Source organism: Salmo salar, chromosome 06, assembly GCF_965601325.2.
Source record: "Salmo salar chromosome 06, fSalSal1, whole genome shotgun sequence".
Classification (NCBI taxonomy): domain Eukaryota; kingdom Metazoa; phylum Chordata; class Actinopteri; order Salmoniformes; family Salmonidae; genus Salmo; species Salmo salar.
Window position 1 is genome coordinate 59,732,194 of NC_138296.1, and position 24,100 is coordinate 59,756,293.

General features: G+C 43.6%; 1 protein-coding gene across 1 annotated transcript in view; it reads left to right on the forward strand.

The window, feature by feature from the left end:
* The window catches only part of LOC106607674 (serine/threonine-protein kinase D3), a 55,002-nt gene that overhangs the window by 415 nt on the left and 30,487 nt on the right, over positions 1-24,100 (forward strand). Inside the window, exon 2 of the mRNA XM_014204873.3 lies at positions 307-1,133. Coding sequence (XP_014060348.1) covers positions 831-1,133 — 303 coding nt within the window. The 5' untranslated portion in view covers positions 307-830. The remainder of the gene's footprint in view (positions 1-306; positions 1,134-24,100) is intronic.

Consider the following 24,100-nt stretch of genomic DNA (forward strand, 5'->3'; position numbering starts at 1 on the left):
TGTGTTAGGCTAGTTGAAATTCCTTATGCAAAGGCACAACAAGTGATCATAAGAATACCACTAATAATACTGTTATTCTATTGTTGTCATTACTATATTATTATTACCCTTTAAAGGCTTTTATTAAATTATTGTGTACAGAACAAGCTGTTTCGCAGACTATTCATTTACAGTAACTGTTGGCTAATCAATGATCAATGATAATCTGACGCATTGATCCGACAGGAGTGTTTTTTCCCTCATCAATTTTGGCCACGCGTCTCCATTAGCCTACCTACTTTCATCGTTTGCTTTTTTTGTTGCCAGGTAATTTCTGGGGAATGACAAACGTTCTGCTACACAAGGAGCAATTGATGAGAGCTGCACTGTGCCTGTTTCTTCTACTCACCATAAGAACTGGCTGTTGCTGCCCTGCGGCTGAACATTCTCCAATGGTTGGGGGCTTTTGGAGTTTTGGCAGCTCGATTTTTTTCCTCCAGGTACACTTGTGCTCAGAATGGTGTGTAGATCTGAGTAGGACGAATCAACAGGCTTTCATTAAAACATGACTTACTGTTATGGGTCTCATGTGAGCTGTCGAAGAGGAAACGTGTACAGGGCGCAAGTTACACTTCAGAGTAGGCCTAATTGTTTATTTCTATAGTGGTTGTGTTCACTATGATCTATTACTTATTCAATCGACTGGATGTTCTAAACAAGATGACCAAGATGCTTCAACATACCCGATGGCGTTGAAAAGAACTTGAGAGCTGCTCTTCTAAACAATACATGTCGTTCAACTTTGCGTCTTTACCCCGTCAAGAATCCGTCAAGGAGACATAAGCTAGCCAATGTCTGCCTGCAGCAGTTCGTCCCTTCCACCCTTACCTAGACTTTACCCCCTCTCTGTGGCCCCCCACCCAGTGGCCCCACCGACTCCCTCGCCGTCGCCAAGCCCGCCGGCAACACTCTGCGGTCGGCTGTCAAATGGGAGTCTCAGCGCCCCGAGCCCCACCAACTCCCAGTGCTCTTTCCACGGGGTGTCTTTTCTCCTCCAGATCGGACTCACCAGGGAAACGGTGAACTTGGATGCCAGCGATCTGTCCGGGCTAGCTGCGGTGAAGGAGCTTGTATGTTCAATAGTCGATCAAAAGGTAAATACTGTCTCTAATCATTTCTGGGCAATAGTGTACAATAGCATAGTCCTCCTCATGATGTATGTGGGTATGCATGAAGACATGCACTTCATTTCATGTCATACTTCATTGCTTTGTAGTCTACACGCTAGACTAGGGCTCTCCAACCCTGTTGCTGGAGAGCTACCGTCCTGTAGGTTTTCGCTCCAACCCTAATCTAGCGCACATGATTCTGATAATTAGCTGGTTGATAAACTGAATCAGATTAGTTACAACTGGGGTTGCATTGAAAACCTATAGAAGTGTAGCTCTCCAGGAACATGGTTGGAGAGCCATGGTCTAGGCTATAGTGTTACTGGTTACATATTTTAAACGGAACGTTTGAAAGATCTTGTTGGTTTCTAAGGGTTTCACGGCTCACATCTGCACTGTTTTTGTAGTAATTACTGTTTTGTAGACTGTAAACATGTGTTGTATTATACCATGAAGTGTGGCATTATATTTAAGCAATAAGGCCCGAGGAGGTGTGGTATATGGCCACGGCTAAGGGCTTTTCTTACGCACGACGCAACACGGAGTGCCTGGACACAGCCTTTAGCAGTGATATATTGGCCATATACCACAACCCCCCCGAGGTGCCTTATTGCTATTATCAACTGGTTACCAATGTAATTAGAGCAGTAAAAATAAATGTTTTGGCCTACCCATGGTATACGGTCTGATATAATCCAGCTGTCAGCCAATCAGCATTCAGGGCTCGAACCACTCAGTTTATATTGTAAAATGAGCACCAGTGTGGGGAAAAAAAAGATGCATTTGAGAGAAAAAAATGAAAACAGAGCAACAGTATATAGTTGTGGTTTTCACATGTGTTATCTTGTGTTTAAGTTTCTGCTATGAACGTGACACTTGCATTTTGCACACAATTGATGCTCCAGTGGTTGTTTAGCTGGGAGGCAGTTTATCCCTCCTGTCTTTGCAATACACATACTGTGGTAGGCTATGAAAAACAGAAGACATGGTATGCACACCAGAGTACACTACATTACTCAACAACATATTCACTTTTTCCTGTAAGCTACATTTAAGTGAGTTTGTCCCAATACCTTTGGTCCCGTAAAATGGGGGGACTATGTACAAAAAGTGCTGTAATTTCTAAACGGTTCACCCGATATGGATGAAATTACCCTAAAATGAAAGCTGACAGTTCTCTGCAGCTTAACATCATAGTCATTGTATCATTTCAAATCCAGAATACTGGAGTACAGATCCAAAACAACAAAAATGGTCATTGTCCCAATACTTTTGGAGCTCACTGTAGATGGCCTTATCACACATACCATTCGCAGTTTGTCTTTGTGTAACAATTACACAGAGTAATGTAAAACAAGTTTTTTTCTTGTATGGTTCTTGAGTAAGGGCAGAAAAACAACCTTTTGTTATGATGATGGTTGACTGACGCGACAGCAATGACAACTGAAATGCATGCAGGTAAACTCACTCACTTCTTTTCTGTTTTTTTACTGGCCGTGTTAGATTTGACAAGGGAAACGTTGTAACATAACATGGTTCGTAGTAGTGCTACATCACATATTTTCTCTTCCTCAATCTAAACATACAGTATATATCATATTACTGCATAGATATGGTGAAAGAGTGGACAATGAGGTTGCTCGGCCTTCAATCTTGCACTAAACAATACCCTTACATCTAGTATAGAAGGCATGAGTAAATAAAAATAGAATGTTTCTGAACACTTCTACATTCATGTGGATGCTACCATGGTTACGGATAATCATGCATGAATCGTGAATAATGATGAGTGAGTAAGTTACAGATGCACGAAGATCCTTTCCCCGAAACATGCTAACCTCAAGGCCTCCCGAGTGGCGCAGTGGTCTAAGGCATCACTAAAGACCCGGGTTCGATCCCAGGCTGTGTCGCAGCCGGCCGCAATACTGGGAGACCCATGAGGTGGTGCACAATTGTCCCAGCGTCGTCCGGGTTAGGGGAGGGTTTTGACCTTGTCCTAGCAACTCTTTGTGGCGGGTTGGGCGCATGCATGCTGACTTCGGTCACCAGTTGTACGGTGTTTCCTCTGACACATTGGTGCGACTGGCTTCCGGGTTAAGCGAGCAGTGCGGCTTGGCAGGGTCGTGTTTCGGGGGACGCATGGCTATCCCGAATCCGTACGGGATAGCTATGCGATGGGACAAGACTGTAACTACCAATTGGATATCACGAAAAAGGGGTAAAAAGTACCAAAAACAGTCTCGCTAACCTCTCACCGTTACAAATAACAGAGGAGGTTAGCATATGATATTTATGCCTCTGTAACTTTCTCACTCATCATTACATCATTATTCACAATTCATGTTATCCGTAATCATGGTAGTAGCATCCACATTAATGTAGAAGTGTTCAGAAACTTATTCTATACTTATTTACAATAAAAGTGACTCCAAAATGACACAATACATTATTTACCATTCATTTCTATAGGGCACAACCAAAAACACAACCAAAACAAACTGCAACTGAAGTCACAAACTTGATTTAGTCATTGCGTGCTAGGAATATGGGACCAAATGTGGCGGACTAAACGTTCATTTTTTTAAACGAAAAAACCCTCAAATAAAAGGTGACACTATACTGTCGCCTCGTATAAAACATTTGATCTCATGTCCAAAATGCTGGAGTATGGAGCCAAATTTAAAATTGTAGCTTCACTGTCCAAATAAATACATAGGGGAGTGTATATCCACTATCCATATTATCTGTGTCAACAATACAACTACATCACATTAATGATGGTGGTTCATACCAGAAAGAGATGCTTATAGACTCTCTCACCACTTCACTTTCAGAGACTACGAGCCCGATGGGCCCTGGTCAAAAGTACTGAATAGGGTGCCATTTGTGACGCAACCCAGTGTGGGAGTATTGAAACTCCGGGACTATATTTACTGTAGGTCAGGGCCATGTAATATTTGTGATCCTGTAGGAGGGGTGGAGGGGAACAGGGACTGTCCCTGGGGGGTCCAGGAAGCCAGTGGGGAAGTTCCCCTCCCCTGCAAGCCGCCATACTGTCCAGGACCGCCTCTGCCTGCCCTGCTCGGCTCCGTAGTCACCCCCGGCCTCCCTGTCCTGTCACGCAACACAGCTGCAGGTTGATGTACGCTGCGGGCCGCAGACAGAGAGATGGTAGTGTGTTAAAAAAAGACCTTATGTATTTTATTGATTTATTATTTTGTCAGAAATGAGAGGGAGGGGGGGCCGACAGGTGAGAAGGGCTGAGACAGGATTTGTTCCCACGTTGCCAGAGAGTTGTGTGTTGTGGAATTTCCTTGAGGCTACAACTGTTAAAGTCAGATGATGATTGTTGCAAGAGTGGGGGAGAAGTAAATCAGATTCTGGCCATTCAATTTCACTATCAGCCATTGAAATGCTACAGTATATAAAGAGCATGAAATAGAGCGACTTACTCAGAACGAGGGGGAAATAATCTGCTTACAGCGTTTACCACTGATTATATTTTTCATTAATGTATAACAGCGTTTTAGATCTGTTTACTACGAAGTGCAATTGAGCAAAAGGAACTGAATTGCAGATTGCTGACCTATTCCTTAATGTCCAAACAAATGCACTTTGCTCGAATAAAAAGATCGGTCTGTCTTGCAAACGCTTAACCCAGTGTTGGAACTAAAGAATTAGAATGAACTAGAACTGTAATGATTCACTCCATCCCATCATTCTATTTCTATGGTTCAGAGGTCGTCATCCTTCATCATCATTTTCGTCAGTACTGGCTATGGCGATATTATTCTAGGGTCTTTTTGCGCAGCCCCCGTTAAGTGCAAGGGCTTGTAGAGTGTCAGCCCTCAGGTTGAGGCGCAAGTCTTGTTTAGCGTGAGCCAGTTAAATTGGTCCTGGAGATATGGCTCCTTGCCAATGAATGCACTAATAACGGTCACCAACGGTGTCTTTTTGTGTTCGTAGTTATCAAATGCTCAGTGAGTTCTTCCTACACCTGATTATTGTGTAGTGGACGTCCAGCAAGTCTTTGGACAAAGCTTTATTCTCTTTTAAACCTTATGACATGAGTTGTTAATATGTTATATACTAAGTAACTTCCATAATTCCGGCGTTGTTATTATGGCTGTTATTCGACTACATGCATTGTGTGACATGAATGACATGTCAAGGTGACTGGAGCCATGGAACTATGCTGTTGGTGTATGAATGACTGGCCACCCACCCCCACCCCCTCCCCCTCTCCTGCATGTGGAGCTGTGTCGTGTTGGTGGAGTGTGTGATTCCTGCTCAAAGTACCACAGGCTAATCATTTGTTTCAGCCAGTGCACAGGACAAGACTGGAACAGCAGAGAGAACAACGATTAACTACAGATGTTGGATCTTAATTTGATCACTCTTTTGTTGCCGAGAATTTTCCTGCAGAACTTGTAGTGTAATCAAGGCGTAAAAAGGCTTCTAACTTTAAAATGACAGACTTGATTTGCCCAAACGAAAAATGTATCAACCCCTACATTATGATCCACATAATAATTCACATTTCCTGTTGCTGCAGGATTATTTCCCTGCTGTAGCAAACTGGCTCAAATTAAGATCCTACATCAGATCCTGGTTTATACTTCCTTGATGAAGTTCTGTCTATACCAATTTCTCATTAGTTCTGTAACTGATGCATCTGATGGTGTGGTGTCATAGTATGAACATGACTGAGCTCCTCTCTCTTATGAATACCACCTTTTCAATAGGCTCTGGTAAAAAGTAGTGCTTTATATAGGGAATAGGTGGATTGAAGAGCAAAGATGAAAGAGAGAGAGAGGGAGAGAGAGTGGGATAGAGAGAAAGTGTGAGAGAGCTAGCGAGAGAGAGGGCGGGAGGGAGAGAAAGAGAGAGAGGGACATTTCACCTTGCAGACCATATTCAATTCAGGGATGGCCCATAGAGAATAACATGTGTCTCTTAGGGCATATTATCAACGTTAGATAAGTGCAAATGGCAGCTGATTGTGATGACTCGTTGCGACTGACCTTGTATTATTTGAGCCAGTTCACAGGCGGCAATCCGGAATCTCTCTACGCTTTAATTCATCGGTGATGCTGCTGCTCCTTGTATGTTGGAGAATAAGAATTACAATGGAATTACCTTTCTTTGAGCATTTTGTTTAGTACCATTGCATGGTTCTTAATGATTTATATAAACTTTTATGATTGCCCTTTTTATTAATAAACCAGGCCTAATACTGGCGGAGCCAGTATTATTTTATAATCTCCACAAATCCTGATATTTTTGACTAGATTTTCTTAACCTTTATATTTAACTAGGCAAGTCAGTTAAGAACAAATTCTTATTTTCAATGACGGCCTAGGAACAGTGGGTTAACTGCCTTGTTCAGGGGCAATACAGTACATATAGAGCCCTGGGGGATTTGGTGAAATCAGTTGAGCAGGTTTTCATTGTTCAGTCTTTGTGATGTTCGTTCCTGTTACTTAGAATGATCCCCAGAATGGATGACTGCGCTTGGTGGGATTCTCTGTCCGTTCTAGCTCTAGTTCAATGCGTTAGTGCGACCTGCTAACGTTCAGGAAGGTTAAGCGTTAGCCACGCTAACAGAGCTACGTCCGAAAATTTGACCTACTCCCTCTTTATTGGACAGGCAAGGGTCATTGTCACATTCCTGTAGAATGTGTTCAGCTTTAAGGGCTTCGATCTCTGTATGAGCCGTGGGCCTTGCTTAACATCCCTGGTTTGGTTGCGTCCCAAATGGTACCCTATTACCTATATAGTGCACTACTTTTGACCAGAGCTCTAGGATCTTAACTTGAGGCAGTTTGTTACAGCAGGAATATAATCCTGAAGCAACTGGAAATGTGAATTATTATGTGGATTATAATTCCCGGATCGTTTTTGTAGGGGTTGATACATTTTTCACAAGGGGAAACTCAAGTCTTACAAACTTTAGTCGTCTTTTTAAACCTCAGAAACAGAACACATTTTACATTTGCTGCATTGCAGGAAAGTTCTCCTGCAACAGGGTGATCAAATTAAGATCCTACATAGGGAAGGGGGGCTTGGAACTAGTCTGAAATCCCTATTCAGACTATGTAATGTGAACCGTGTGTGATATGTTAGACCGTGTAAGGCCAAAAGTGGGATCTCTGGTTTGGACGTCTGAGGCAGTGTCCCAAATGGCACCCTATTCCCCTATAGACCCTGCCCAAAAGTAGTGCACTATATAGAGACTAGGGTGACATTTGGGACACGGTCTAAATTAATTGTGAAGGTACTGGAGTTATGACATTTTGAAGTTCTATATACTCATCATCGAAGGTACGCAAAAGGGCCAAATAAAAGTAATGAGGTGCATAAAGCGTTTTCTAAAATGTCAGTGAGTTTTTGGGCACACTTTATTTGGATTGTCCAGATCTGCTCTTCAGATGGACATACTATCAACAAACTATCTGTTGATAAGCAACTGCTTGTTAAGAATACGGTTAGAGTTAGGGTTAGGTTTAGAATAATGGTTAGGGTAAAGGTTAGGGTTAGGGTTATTCGATAGTTAGTTGTAATGTTACTGATAGTCTGTTGAGCAACTACAGATGGACTATCCAAATAAAGTGTTGCTAAGGAATTTCCAGATAAAATACTGGTGGTATCCACACTTAATGGAACTAATTCAATGAAATGTGAACCAATGGGAATAAAGCCATCTTCTACTCTCATGAAGTCTACATTGTGTTTGATCTTCCTCTTAGTTGTTTTTGTTATCTGTGAATTCGTCTTTCGGAAATATTCTGTCTTCCACAATAAACTAAAAGAATTGCTCCATGTGAACATTATATTTTCAGTTCCTGTCTGCAAACACCACTTCCTTTTTACTGAGCTCCTTAGACGGTGCCCCAAATAGTATTTCTAGGAAGGAGAAAAGTGACATCCATGTATGTATGTCTGTATTGTGGGGACCTCTGCCTTCCACCATTGGCTGTCACATGGTGTGGACGGTGTGGATTGGGCACGCGCAATCTTTCATTCATGGGTTTAGTGACCGGCAACGCTGCGGCCCAAATGGCACCCTATTATCTTTTCAGTGCACTACTTTTGACAAGAGACAATAGGGGTCTAGGGTGCCATGTGGTTAAATATTGCCAGTGAGTCCAGCCATCTGGCCAACTCTGCACTCCTTTCCTCAGCTCAGCGCGCACTGACCTGCCTGTCTGACATCCCCCTTCGTTATTGGATAGAGGTGGAATTTATCTGTCTTTAACTAACACAGACCCTGAAGTACTGCTGTAGGATATACAGTTGAAGTTGGAAGTTTACATACACCTTAGCCAAATACATTTAAACTCAGTTTTTCACAATTCCTGACATTTAATCAGAGTAAAAATTCCCTGTCTTAGGTCAGTTAGGATCACCACTTTATTTTAAGAATTTGAAATGTCAGAATAATAGTAGAGAGAATGATTTATTTCAGCTTTTATTTCTTTCATCACATTCCCAGTGGGTCAGAAGTTTACATACACTCAATTAGTATTTGGTAGCATTGCCTTTAAAATGTTTAACTTGGGTCAAACGTTTCGGGTATCCTTCCACAAGCTTCCCACAATAAGTTGGGTGAATTCTGGCCAATTCCTCCTGACAGAGCTGGTGTAACTGAGTCAGGTTTGTAGGCCTCATTGCTCGCACACGCTTTTTCAGTTCTGCCCACAAATGTTCTATGGGATTGAGGCCAGGGCTTTGTGATGGCCACTCCAATACCTTGACTTTATTGTCCTTAAGCCATTTTGCCACAACTTTGGAAGTATGCTTGGGGTCATTGTCCATTTGGAAGACCCATTAGCGACCAAGCTTTAACTTCCTGACTGATGTCTTGAGATGTTGCTTCAATATATCCACATAATTTTCCTCCCTCATGATGCCATCTATTTTGTGAAGTGCAGCAGTCCCTCCTGCAGCAAAGCACCCCCACAACATGATGCTGCCACCCCTGTGCTTCACGGTTGGGATGGTGTTCTTCAGCTTGCAAGCATCCCCCTTTTTCCTCCAAACATAACGATGGTCATTATGGCTAAACAGTTCTATTTTTCTTTCATCAGACCAGAGGACATTTCTCCAAAAAGTACAATCTTTGTCCCCATGTGCAGTTGCAAACCGTAGTCTGGCTTTTTTATGGCGGTTTTGGAGCAGTGGTTTTTTCCTTGCTGAGCGGCCTTTCAGGTTATGTCTATATAGGACTCGTTTTACTGTGGATGTAGATACTTTTGTACCTGTTTCCTCCAGCACCTTCACAAGGTCCTTTGCTGTTGTTCTGGGATTGATTTGCACTTTTCACACCAAAGTACGTTCATCTCTACGAGACAGAACGCATCTCCTTCCTGAGCGGTATGATGGCTGCGTGGTCCCATAGTGTTTATACTTGTGCACTATTGTTTGTACAGATGAACGTGGTACCTTCAGGAGTTAGGAAATTGGTCCCAAGGATGACCCAGACTCTACAATTTTCTTTCTGAGGTCTTGGCTGATTTCTTTTGATTTTCCCATGATGTCAAGCAAAGAGGCACTGAGTTTGAAGGTAGGCCTTGAAATACATCCACAGGTACACCTCCAATTGACTCAAATGATGTCAATTAGCCTATCAGAAGCTTCTAAAGCCATGACATCATTTTCTAGAATTTTCCAAGCTTTTTAAAGGCACAGTCAACTTAGTGTATGTGAACTTCTGACCCACTGGAATTGTGATACAGTGAATTACAAGTGAAATAATCTGTCTGTAAACAATTGTTGGATAAACTACTTGTGTCAAGCACTTTGTAGATGTCCTAACCGACTAGCCAAAACCATAGTTTGTTAACAAGAAATTTGTGGAGTGGTTGCAAAACAAGTTTTAATGACTCCAACCTAAGTGTATGTAAACTTCCGACTTCGTCTGTATCTTGTCTCTTTTCAGAAAGTCCCTGTCAGACAGTGCTATTTTTTCTACGTTGAAAGCCTTTTGTCCCTCACTGCGAAAAGAAACAGGAATAGTCTTCAGTACAATACAGTGTAAAAATAGCCAAGGACTTTTGGAGTTATACAAAAGCGTGTTTCTGAGAAGTCGACTCAAACACTTGGAAATAGAATTGTGTTGTTTTAGTTGTCTCAGTAGCCTATACTATGTATCCAGTCTGACATTCCCTAAGGCGTAGCTGGCTGTCAACATCTCTATGCTTCTTATTGTGAATCATACTGATACAGCGGGGTCTGTCCAGTACGGAACTAGGAGGTGGAGACAGAGTATTTACTGATGCCCACTGATTGTGCAATAGGACATCTACAGTATGTGGATTCTGTTCAGCCCTCTGAAACAGGGCCCTAAAGGACGAGACACACCGTAACGAAACCGTGCACACTAGATCACCTGCTGGGTGTTGACGAATGGTTAGAGTCAACATGTAGAATCATCGGAATATGATCAGAAAATCATGCCCACAGTATTCTGTGGTCAGACGCGATAGGACAGCCTCCCTCTGCTTATAACAGTGTGTCGGTGCGGTCTGTTTTGTCCTTTACGGTTAAATGCAACGACCCGGCTGCCCTCACCACCTCATATGAGGAAATATCAACTCGGCTTATTGATAGCTTCCCACATGAGGAAGGAGAACATAGGATTTGACTGGCGTCAATGTCAAGCTCATTGTGAGGGCTGGAGGGACAAACGTTGACCTGGCCGATGAGGAACAGAACAGCGATGCGGGGTGTATCTTGCAGATGCTGTTCATTGATAACAGTGCATCACTTTTCATATGATCTGTTTTGCTTAAGTTTGCTTACGTATGCCCGGAAGCTTGACTGGGATTTGACCTACACTTAATGGCAGTACACTGTATGCACTGTGTGTATGCCTTAATGTACAGTATCTCCCACTGTAGAATGCCCTCACTGTTTTAGACTTATAGTCTGACAACGTCACTATTGTGGAATCAACCCCTCCCGGTCTGAAAATGATATTATTTTAAATCAATTGCTTTATACAGGACGAGCCAGGCCTTGTGTTGTCCTTATCTCTCCCTTAGAGAGAGAGAGAGAGAGAGAGAGAGCAAGACACGAGGGAGCGAGAGTGAGAGAGAGAGAGAAAGCAAGAGGGAGCGTCAGAGAGCGTGCGAGAGCAAGAGAGATAGGAAGATCGAGAGAGAGAGAGATCCAGTAGTCTAATGCATATGGCTGCAGTTTACCAGCCTCAGAGACCAGGGCTCTCATCTGGTCAATAGAACAGTCAGATGTATGATCCGTCATTGGTCAGCTTGCTTAAGGGAGAGTTATCCCTGTGCATGTGATCAGCTTTAATATAACCTTCTCTGAATGTGACTCTCCCCTAAGTGTTTAATGTCAATGGCTACGTCCCGAATGGCACCCTATTCCTTACATAGTGCACTATTTTTGACAAGAGCCCTATGGGCACCCTGGTCAAAAGTGGTGGACTGTATAGGGAATAGGGTGCCATTTGGGACACAAACATGTACTGATATGACATACTCGTTTCCTATACCATAATGCAAGTGATCATCCCTTCCGAGAGCAAAGTAATTGAGATTTGATTATACTGTGCGCAGTTTAACCTACCATTTGAGGCATGTTTTTCCAAGAGCTTCTCGTCTGCAAAGGGAGGGAGATATGGGGTTTTTGGCTTATGAATTGGAAAAACTGTCCCAAATTGCCTCAAAAAGCAGTTTAATTAAAAGCTTTATCTCGCCTCACTGGCATGTATATGCGCTCCCTCTGGGGTTGATTGTGAGCCTCTAGAAGCCCAGTGTTTGTTGATGTCTTTTGGTAGGCAGCTGTTTGAGTGTGTGACTTCCTCTACTCTCCTGGTTGATGTCATTTCCATTTAAAAAGACCCATGAGCAGCAACATATGACGTTCATAGGTCAAATCTGAGCTCTACTGTGCTGTACTGTACTGAGCTCTACTGTGCTGTACTTTAATGTCCAAACGTGTGAAACATAGACCTCTATGATTGATTCAGAGTTGCAACCAAATTTGGTCTTGTTTGGGGGCGGAGCTCATTAAAATAATAGCCAGTTTGTAGAATAATACCCCAAAATGCAAAAGAGGATATTGCATATTTATTCCTTTGTGTACCTATTTAGGATAGATCAACATGAAGAGAAGGACATTCATGTCCATAATTATGCATTTCTGTGTAATACAGATCAGGGACCCATGGTGAAATTCTGTTACCGCAATTCTGTTACCGGATGTAAATCCACTTCACTTACTGTAGTTCAATAACCAAAATAGTTTTTGTTCTAACTCAGTGTGTCATGTCATAGCTGACACCCCGTTATTTCTGCTTAATTCAGAGTAACAGAGTTTTTGGAAAACGTGGTCACATTAACATTTTACCGAAATTCTGTTACAAAAATTTGCATCTGCACAGTTCTTCCAGTAAATGTGTTTTTGTAAAATGTGCAGTGTAAATTGTTCAAAGTAGTCCTTGTGCATAGAGTTGCATGTTTTTTTAAAACTTTTAAATCGACGCTTTTTGTTTGGCATAAACAAAAACCAAAGAAACGTTACTGTGGAATTGCCCTTGGTGCACTGCACAGTAATCCACAGTCAGGCGCGGGTGAGTAATGGTTACACAGCTGTAGCCCTAATTAAATCATTTAGCCCGTGTGTCTTTTTTTTGACCTTCTGTTTTTACAATCCTTTTTCCGTTTCATGTTTGGCTCCCTCCCTGTAACGACTTTGAAGCATATTTGTAGCAGAACAACCAAGCAGTTCAGTCATTGTTTCCAAATCTACCACCAAACCACCAGATTCAGCAGTGAAAATGTCCATATTTGAATGAAAAGTAATGAAAAATGTCATAAGGTGTCTATTCTTTAAAAAATGAAATAAAAATAAGTGTGTGTATAGCAGGGTTGTGGCGTTATCCAGGGAGAAGAACGGCACGTCTTCCAATGTGAATGTGGACAGACAGGGGGACTGAGTTCTCTTCAGGGTTACGTCCCAAATGGCACCCTATTCCCCATACAGTGCACTACTTTTGACCAGGGTCCATAGGGCTCTGGTCAAAAGGAGTGCACTATCTAGGGAAAAGAGTGTCATATGGGATGGGGACTCTGTTTGTTTGTTTTCACGTCGTTTTTGCTGGTAAAAGGAAGTTATCATGGTGACCAGGGAATATGGCGCCATTTGGGACGCAACCCTGGTGTTCTGCACTGGGACGGGATTATCCCCGTGGCCAGGCGAGGGCACGCTTATACAATCCCCATTAAGAATAGCCTAGTTTCATCCACTAGGCTTTAAGTGATTGTTATATTAAAGTGCGTTCCAGTCCATTGGCAGGCAGCGTGTTAATATTGGAGAGTGTAATTGTAATTTCCTAACTGGGGGGGGTTGATGATTTCTAGCCACCTCTTATATTGTTCCTCACCTGCATCATGTATCTGCCGTGTTCTCTGGTGAAGAGGAGGAAGTGGAGAGTGCTGTATCTTGTGTGATGTTATCCTAATGGGACGGAAAAGGTTATTCCATGCTGCTGAACGTGCTGAAAAAGGCAGGGGCAACTGGAGCTTTCAAGTCTAATTTGCATCCCTACCTTTTCATTTAGCCTGCTTAACTCGTGATTACATACTCTTTGGTGTAGGAGTGGATGGTTGCATCAAGGCTGAACCCATCTGTCGCTAGATGAGACATCGACAGTTCGTTGTACTACACCTGCTGAGACAGAGGTTGTGCTAATCCGGACACCGTAGGTATTGAACGTTGTTTGTTTAACTGCATCCACAGCAACTGTTAGCGCCAGTGATGTTACTGATATTACAGAAACAACATTATAAAACTTGTTGTTTGGGATACTGGTTGCTGATTGGACAAGCAGCGTACCAAGTTGTGGTGTGTTGGCCGTCACTGGCACACTATGCCGGCTAAACAGTTCCATCTGAAAATGATCACTGGGCCTCGATAAGAATAATCGTGTTCATGTTGCTGTCCGAATCATCCCTTGTATTTATCTAAACTCGCTCCAGCCTAGCATTTAGTTTGGTATAGCGGGGGTTAATATAAGCCTGTTCTACCTCCGAAACAATATTTTCGAATTTTGAGTCTCTGTACCAGACACAGAGAGTGAATAGCGCCCAGACTAGACCCAGACCAGACCAGGCAACTTTTTCTGAGCTAGGCAAAATCACGCATCAACATCATGGACATATCCAAGTAAATGCCAATTGAAAAAAAGCTCAAACAAATGAAAATGCAGCTTGTGTCAGCTGTCCCTGTTGAAAGATGGCGCCGGAGAGGATGGCTGCCGTCTTACCGGCTCTTAACCAACCGTGCTATTTTGTTAGTTTTTTCACATTGTTTGTAACTTATTTTGTACATAATGTTGCTGCTACCGTTTCTTATGACTGAAAAGAGTTTCTGGACATCAGAACAGCGATTACTCACCTCGAATTGGACTAAGAATTTTTCTTTAATGAGTCGGACGGGAAGGATATACTCCGAACACCCGAACAGGCCTTCATCCCCGTCATTCGCTTGAGAAAGAAACTGAGATTTCGCGGAAAGAGATCGGGGTGCCTTGTGAGGATCAGGCGACGACTGGCTATTCTGCCCTTGCCGTCCGTACTGTTAGCCAACGTTCAATTGCTGGAAAATAAATGCGATGAACTGAAAGCACGTATATCCTACCAACAGGACATTAAAAACTGTAATATCTTATGTTTCACATAGTCGTGGCTGAACGACGACACTAATAACATACAGCTGGCGGGTTATACACTCTATCGGTAGGATAGAACAGCAGCCTCTGGTAAGACACGGGGCGGTGGCCTATGTATATTTGTAAACAACAGCTGGTGCACAATAGCTAAGGAAGTCTCAAGGTTTTTCTCACCTGAGGTAGAGTATCTCATGATAAGCTGTAGACCACACTATCTACCGAAAGAGTTTTCATATGTATTTTTTGTAGCTGTCTACATACCACCACAGACCGATGCTGGCACTAAGACCGCACTCAATGAACTGTATGCAAACAGGAAAACGCTCATCCAGAGGCGGCGCTCCTAGTGGCCGGGGTACTTTAATGCAGGGAAACTTAAATCAGTTTTACCTAATTTCTATCAGCATGTTAAATGTGCAGCCAGAGGGAAAACAACTCTACACCACCTTTACTCCACACACAGAGACACGTACAAAGCTCTCCCTTGCCCTCCATTTGGCAAATCTGACCATAATTCTATCCTCCTGATTCCTGCTTACAAGCAAACATTAAAGCAGGAAGCACCAGTGACTCAGTCTATAAAAAAGTGGTCAGATGAAGCAGATTCTAAACTACAGGACTGTTTTGCTAGCACAGACTGGAATATGTTCCAGGATTCTTCCGATGGCATTGTGGAGTACACCACATCAGTCACTGGCTTCATCAATAAGTGCATCGAGGACGTCGTCCCCACAGTGATTGTATGTACATACCCCAACCAGAAGACATGGATTACAGGCAACATCCGCACTGAGCTAAAGGCTAGAGCTGCCGCTTTCAAGGAGCGGGACTGAAACCCGGAAGCTTATAAGAAATCCCGCTATGCCCTCCGACGAACCATCAAACAGGCAAAGCGTCAATACAGGACTAAGATTGAATCGTATTACACTGGCTCTGACGCTTGTCAGATGTGGCAGGGCTTGCAAACAATTACAGACTACAAAGGGAGGCACAGCCGAGAGCTGCCAGTGACACACGCCTACTAGGCGAGCTAAATTACTTCTATACTCGCTTCAAGGCAAGTAAAATTGAAACATACATGAGAGCATCAGCTGTTCCAGTCAACTGTGTGACCACGCTCTCCGCAGCGGATGTGAGTAAGACCTTTAAACAGGTCAACATTCATAAGGCCGCAGGGCCAGACGGATTACCAGGATGTGTACTCCGAGTATGCGCTGACCAACTGGCAAGTGTCTTCACTGACATTTTCAACCTCTCGCTGTCTGAGTCTGTAATACCAACATGTTTCAAGCAGACCACCATAGTCCCTGTGCCCAAGAACACCAAGGTAACCCGCCTACATGACTACTGTCTGTAGACATGAAATGCTTGGAAAGGCTGGTCATGGCTCACATCAACACCATTATCCCAGAAACCCTAGACCCACTCCAGATCCACAGATGATGCAATCTATATTGCACTCCACACTGCCCTTTCACACCTGGCCAAAAGGAACACCTATGTGAGAATGCTATTCATTGCACTCAAAGATCATCACTAAGCTAAGGACCCTGGGACTAAACACTTCCCTCTGCAACTGGATCCTGGACTTCCTGACGTCCACCCCCAGGTGGTAAGGGTAGGTAACAACACAACTGCCATGCTGATCCTCAACATGGGGCCCCTCAGGCGTGCGTGCTCAGTCCCTTCCTGTACTTCCTGTTCACTCATGACTGCACGGCCAGTCACGACTCCAACACCATCATTAAGTTTGGTAGTGGTAGGCCTGATCACCGACAACGATGAGACAGCCTATATGGAGGAGGTCAGAGACCTGACCATGTGGTCCAAGGACAACAACCTCTCCCTCAACGTGATCAAGACAAAGGAGATGATTGTAGACTACAGGAAAAGGAGGACCAAGCACGTCCCCATTCTCATCGATGGGGCTGTAGTGGAGCAGGTTGAGAGCTTCAAGTTCCTTGGCGTCCACATCACCAACAAACTAACATGATCCAAGCACACCAAGACAGTCGTGAAGAGGGCACGACAAAACCTATTCCCCCTCAGGAGACTGAAAAGATTTGGCATGGGTCCTCAGATCCTCAAAAGGTTTTACAGCTGCACCATCGAGAGCATCCTGACGGGTTGCATCACTGCTCAGCCTCCGACTGCAAGACACTACAGAGGGTAGTGCGTACTGCTCAGTACATCACCGGGGCCAAGCTTCCTGCCATCCAGTACCTCTGTACCAGGCGGTGTCAGAGGAAGGCCCTAAAAATTGTCAAAGACTCCAGCCACCCTAGTCATACTGTTCTCTCTGCTACCACACGGCAAGCGGTACCGGAGCGCCAAGTCTAGGTCCAAGAGGCTTCTAAACAGCTTCTACCCCCAAGCCATAAGACTCATGAACATCTAATCAAATGGCTACCCAGACCATTTGCGTTGCACCCCCCCCCCCCCCCCCCCCCCCCCCCCCTTTACGCTGCTGCTACTCTCTGTTATTATCTATGCATAGTCACTTTAATACTCTACCTATATGTACATATTACCTCAATTACCTCGAAACCGGTGCCCCCTCACGTTGACTCTGTACCGGTACCCCCTGTATATAGCCCCGCTATTGTTATTTTACTGCGCTCTTTAATTATTTGTTATCTCTAACTTTTTGGGGGGTATTTTCTTAAAACTTCATTGTTGGTTAAGGGCTTGTAAGTAAGCATTTCACTGTAAGGTGACAAATAACATTTGATTTGTACTTTCATTCCAGGTTCAACGTTTGACGTGACTTGAGTTAGCTGAACGTTATCCAGCCTGCATAGTAACCATTTTGAGTAGAATGGACAACCAGTCCTTTTGCATAGCAACTATGCAAAAATAAATAATGACTGTGTCGCGTCTTTAGCAACATGACTAAGTAACAACAACCAGATTTTTGTCCAGATTTTTGTCAGGTGGATGAATGAAATTGTATTCATTTACTTAACAAAATACGTTTTTAATAATAATATTTAATTAGTTCTTCAGTTTCATAAAAGCAATAAGGCACACGAGGCAGTGCTATATCATGAATACAGTCACAGATAAATGGGTTGTCTGACCCTACGCTATCGCGTCAGGTAGAACAACACCATTTACCTGTGACTGTATTCATGATACAGCACTGCTTCTTGTGCCTCATTGTTCACAGTCCTCCTCCCTGATCATATGCAGTGAACGTATTGCAACACGTTTGTGGCGTGTTGATATTTGACATTATGTCAGTCAGCATGTTGACATTATTTGCATCGCATATTGACCTGCTGGAGTCATTTCCTGGGATACTGCTTGTCTCTGCGTGTGGTGTGTGTGTGTGTGTGTGTGTGTGTGTGTGTGTGTGTTAGCACTGTTTACTAACCTATCCTGATAATCAGGTAGCAAGGAAGCGTAAGGGATTGTCCAAACGAAACGTAACATCAAATGAAAGTGGATTGCTCAGTTTGATGTTTTAGGAGCTGACAGATTTGCATTCTTAGACCATTTCAGAGACACTTGATCACTGTCTGTGACTCCTATTAAAACAACTGCGTGTTTTTCTGGTGTTTTTATAGCAACGTAACTATTCACATAGCACCATCACTCTCCTGGGTTGTTCCCAAATGCCACCGTGTTCCCTACGTAGTGCACTACTTTTGACCACCATCCTATGGGCCCTGGTTAAAAGTAGTGCACTACATAGGGAATAGGGTGCCATTTGGGCCGTAGACGTGTAGTTATGTTCCAAAGAACTCCCTGGTGATGAATAGATTGTTTCTCTTCCTCCTCTGCTCTGTGGAAAGGGGGGGGGGGGGGGGGGAACTAATATCCGTTGGAGGAGAGGGGGTATAGGGTGAGTTTCTGTAGATGTTACCGGGCTATGTGCGCCCCGTCTCCTCCCCTGGTCTGAACTGTGTGTGGTTCTGTGTATGGTGTGTGTACGGCTAAGTGGGCTAAACTGCCTGCCTGCCTTGCTCTGACATAGCAGTGACTTCCTGAGTCACAACCATGACTACTGATGGCTAAGAATGAAGAGTGACAGAAGGGAACCGCTATTAAGGTAGTAGTTGCTAAGAGCTGTATGAATGCATCTTCATGTCTCCGAATGTGAGATGGGTGAAGGAAACGAATGTGGAAGATGGGGGGACTGTTGGTTTCTAAGAGAGCCTTCAAAGGCTCTGATTAAGGACACTTTCTTCTTTTCGAACATGAATTGGAGCCTTTGTAGATAAATTACATAGGGATACGACATATTCTGCAGTCACACATATCAGCGCACACACACACATCAGCACACGCATGAGTGCACACACACACACACACACACACACACACACACACACACACACACACACACACACACACACACACACACACACACACACACACACACACACACACACACACACACACACACACACACACACACACACACAGTCCCCTCCCTTAAGGGGGCAAGAAGGGCACAGGAAGAGCTCTGTCATGTGAAAAGAATGCTGGCGAGAGTCATAAACAGGTCATGGATTAGAGCTAAAACACAGGCAAATCATTGGTCTTATATGGACCCTCTTTATACACAGTTAAGTCCACCATGCAGTGTGAAATGACCAGCAGCGAGTTAAACCATGGCATTTGTTTCTGGAAGCATTTTCTGAACGCTACCTCTCAGACTCCCACATACACACAGAGCCTCATGGGCCCCGGTTCAAACGTAGTGTACTATAAAGGGAACAGGAAGCCATTTGGGACACACGGCCAAAGTCAGAATCTGCAGTCAGTGTGTTTACATATTCTCTACACATCCAACTGTCTCGAAAGGATTGGGTGAACTCTCAGTCTGCCTCTCTGAGGGCTGGCTGCTGGTGGTGCTCTCAGATGGGGGTTCTGTGTATGATTGCGATGGAGTGTGTGTGTCTGTGTGTGTGTTGTTTGTTTCTAACTTATGAGACCATCACAGATCAGAAATAATAGTAAGACCAAATGGAAGAGTAAGTACAAGACAATGTTCTTCCATTTCTGGTTCATGGCTACCATTTCAGAACAGAAGAATGGAACGCACAAACTCCCTGCCTCTGTTCCACGAAGAGCCTTTGAGAGAATCAAAACAACACTTGTATCTGTCAGTTGTTGGGCTGTGACGACTCAGAGCTATGTACCTCCTAGAAACTACAGCACTTCCTCTGCATCGGAACATGTGGTTTGTAACTTGGTAACAATGGTATTATAGGCTATGCACGGCAAACATGTAGTTTGCTCTACCAACAGTAGACATTGTCAATTCTGAAATGAATTAGCACACTTTATACCTGTCTTATTTGTTGAGATCTGAATCCATATGATCTTGAAATATGTGGGCTTAACTCACTTTCTTGCACAAATCTTCATCTTCACGATTTAGTCAGAGTTGCTAAGACTGAGATAACTTGAGAGTTCTTTATGCTAGCCTCCAGGATCAGGGCTCTCTTGCAAAATAGATGACATCTGAGTGAGTGAGACAACCCTGGATGAATAAAAGTTAGATGACTATGGTATGTGCTGTGTCCTGTATGTATAGTGTACAATATGAGAGTAACTGATGGTCATAAAGATGGGAATGCACAGCTGCCTGTTAAAGTAACTTTCCAGTGAAAATCTCACTGGTAAATGTTCCGATTTTGTTAACTCACATCCAAATAATGTTGTTGACTCGTCCTATAGCCGTATTTGTGGCCAAAGCATAAATTGGAGAATCACCCCCCCCCCCCCCCCCCCCCCCATCTCAAACAGACGGTTTCAAGAATGTTTGCTATTTCCTCATAGAGGATGATGTCATCCTTGAGGATTAGATGGCCAATCAGCGGTCTACTCGCATAAATATTTTGAATGACCGGTATACGAACACAACATTCTGTTGTTGGGGTACGCCCACCCCATTCCAACACGGAACAGCTTATTTTTTTAACATACTTAATGGAAGTAAAAGTATTTTACTCATGTTGTAATTAATTATAAGGTCATAGTTCAAAGAAATCTGGGAAACATTGGACAGTTACTGTAAACTCCAGCTGTAATGGTATTGGGACTGACTCCTGATGTTAACAGCATACAGTTTTATGTGATGCTCACATGCCTGAAAGCTTTGTCTGAATGACACACATACTGTATATATACACACACACACACACTCACACTCACACACACACACACACACACACACACACACACACACACACACACACACACACACACTCTCTCTCAGGGGTTAGAGGTCATGTTGGTGCCATGTTAAATTAAGGTAGCTGAAGACACAAGATGTTCTCGTGATGATAGACAAGAGCAGTGGTGTACAATCGAACGGCACGTGCGTCCGCAGGGAGGCTTAACTGTTGGCATTGTTATGCAGACAGATGGTACTAGCCTAATGCTAACTCTGTTCATGCGCACAGGTAAAACCAATGGAGATAAATGCCTCCGTCTGCGTCCCAAATGGCGACATATTCCCTATGTATCGCACTATACCTAAGGGTCTAAAGTAGTTTAGTACATAGCCTAAGCCTCTCTGTTTGTCTGGGCCGGGGGATTGTTTGAATGTGGCCGTGTGTGTTTTTTACGAGTACGTAGATTGGATTTGATCTGCCTCTTATAAACGTATCCATTGTAAAAAAAAAAACCTGGCTCAAGGCACCAGGGTTGGGTTAGTATCATGTATCTTAGTGGTTACTGCTGCATTCACTACCATCGTGTGCTTTGATGAAATAGCAATGAATACCGCCTGTCTACCTTTGTAGTCGACGTGAATAGACAAAGGCTCTGTTTAGCAGTAGCACGGTTACATGGTTGGATATAGTCGAGCTAGCCACCTAGTTTCATGACTACTGATGCACCGAGGTTCATTTTGAAGTTCAATTCAGCTTCAGAAGTAAATTGCTGTAATGGTGATTGAAGATGTTCTGGCACTGAGAGACAAAAACAATATTTTTCCCCTTTCAAAATAACAAAAAAAGCTCTATCATATTTTCTTTCAGAGGGGAGTGTCTCTCGTAATTATTCATTTCGCCTTGGCCATCCAAATGAATGAGGCCCACTGCTTGACGACGGGGCTCTGGACGCCATGGCGACCTTGGCCCACTCAGCCGTACTTCCTGTTGTTCTATGCTAAGTGTTCTAGTGAGGTGACAGATCAGTAGGGTGCAGAAAAACAAGCAAATAGCTGTTTACCTTTCAGTTTCCTATTGGGCTGCCCTGTCCAGAGCCTCTCTGCTCACCCAGCACACTGATATGTCGAATATTAAAGGCTTGATAAGAGGTTGGCTTATATAAGGGGGTAAAGCGGCTGTGTCTTCTTCAGACTTTAAAGAACAAGACATAACAAACGTCAGCGGTACACCGTAAAGATGTCGAACGGTGGCGATTCTTTCAACGTGTAGAATCGTTGGGAATTGTAAACTAACAGAAAATGACGGCCAGTGTTCTGTGGTGTCCTATTATGTACACTGCCCGCTGTGCAGCAGCACACCAATTTCCCTAGGGTCTGTTGCAACTTCAGCCGGTTCTGCATTTGCAGTTTCTTCTGCACGATATGTACACATAGCAGGAAATATACATCCCCTCAAACACTCATCATACGTATTCCTTTCCTGCAGTCAAATAACTGTCACACCCTGACCTTAGAGATCCTTGTTATTCTCTATATTTGGTTAGATCAGGGTGTGACACGGGTGGGGAATTCTATGTTTTCTATTTCTTTGTTTTTTGGGCCGAGTGTGGTTCCCAATCAGAGGCAGCTGTCTATCGTTGTCTCTGATTGGGAATCATACTTCGGCAGCCTGTTTTCCACCTGAGTTTGTGGGAGGTTATTTTTTGTTTAGTGTCTGTGCCTGACGGAACTGTTCGCTTTCGTTTGGTTGCCGTAGTTATTTTGTTTTAGTGTTTCTTGAATAAAAGAATCATGAACACTTACCACGCTGCGCCTTGGTCTACTTCTACCACCAACGAGAGCCGCTACAATGACCAAATCACCCTCTAATGGCCTCATTGGTGGAATGTTATTAATATTGTTTCATCATTTCATAATTAATCAACCAGAAAAAATCTAGCGACGAAAATCCGGTGTTTCTATGTCAAACGGTTTTGTTATATTTCAGTCTTCTGTGGTGTATATGAACTGTACTATTGGGATGCAAACTCTAAATTTAATATATTTTTGTTTCAAAGTAGATTTGTTTAAGACTACCAAGAAACACTCTGAGACCCTGATTTAGCCCACATGCAGGCTTGGCTTTGCGGTGTAGGATTTTTACAGATGACTGATACTGACAAGCCGGTGCATTCTCTTTCGCAACCTCTGCAACACAAAGTACCCCAACCTGACCAAAGACTCATGAGCCAGTGCTTTTGGGAGAGGGGACTCTTTTAGAGTATTGTAACACAGAGAAAATACAAACCTGACCATAAACGATACGAGGCATCGCCTTCTCTGCTCCGGATGCTCTGACGTAAACCTGCACTACATCCACCCTTGGAGTCAGATAATTTGCCCTCGATAGAGACTTACTTAGTCAATGGGCTCAGATAATGGCATACGAGCGCTGTAGAGATTAGAGGTAGTACGATGGGACGGGGCGGTGAAGCCCAGCTGTTTAGATGGACTTATATAACGCGGGCATCCTGCACGGGGACGAGGCCCCCGCTGCTGCTCAGTCTGGTCTGCTCTGACTGTGGTTCCTGGGTAGCGAGCCGAGCAGAGCGGTGGCCAGCTTGGGGACGAGGTGGAGGATGAGGGTGAGGGTTAAGACATGACCCAGACCTCTGTCTCTCCTCAGTGGTTCAATCCTGTTGAAACGTCTTACTGGCATGGCGGACTGAGTAGACGGTTGTTAGAAAAACCCCTGTCGCGCTTTTCTGCATTCAAATGACTAGTGGCCTCATGGGTGGAATGTTATTCGTATTTTTCATTGTTTTATAATGAATAAACATTTGTTTTAAAAAAGGACCTAAATCCGGTGTTTCTATGTCAAACGGTTTTGTTATATTTCATTCTTCTTTGATGTATATAAAGTGTCATATTAGGATGCAAACTCAAAATGTAGTACATTTTATCTCTATATCTGACATGGTATGGGTTTCTTCTTTTTTCCCCCGAAGCCCTTAACCATGTGTGTGAGGTGTCTACTTTTGTGTCCAAGTGGGTTTGTTTGAGACTAACAAGACAGACACACTCTGATCGACCCTGTGATTTAGCCCGCCGCAATACGAGGTTTTTAAAGACTGATGACAGTGT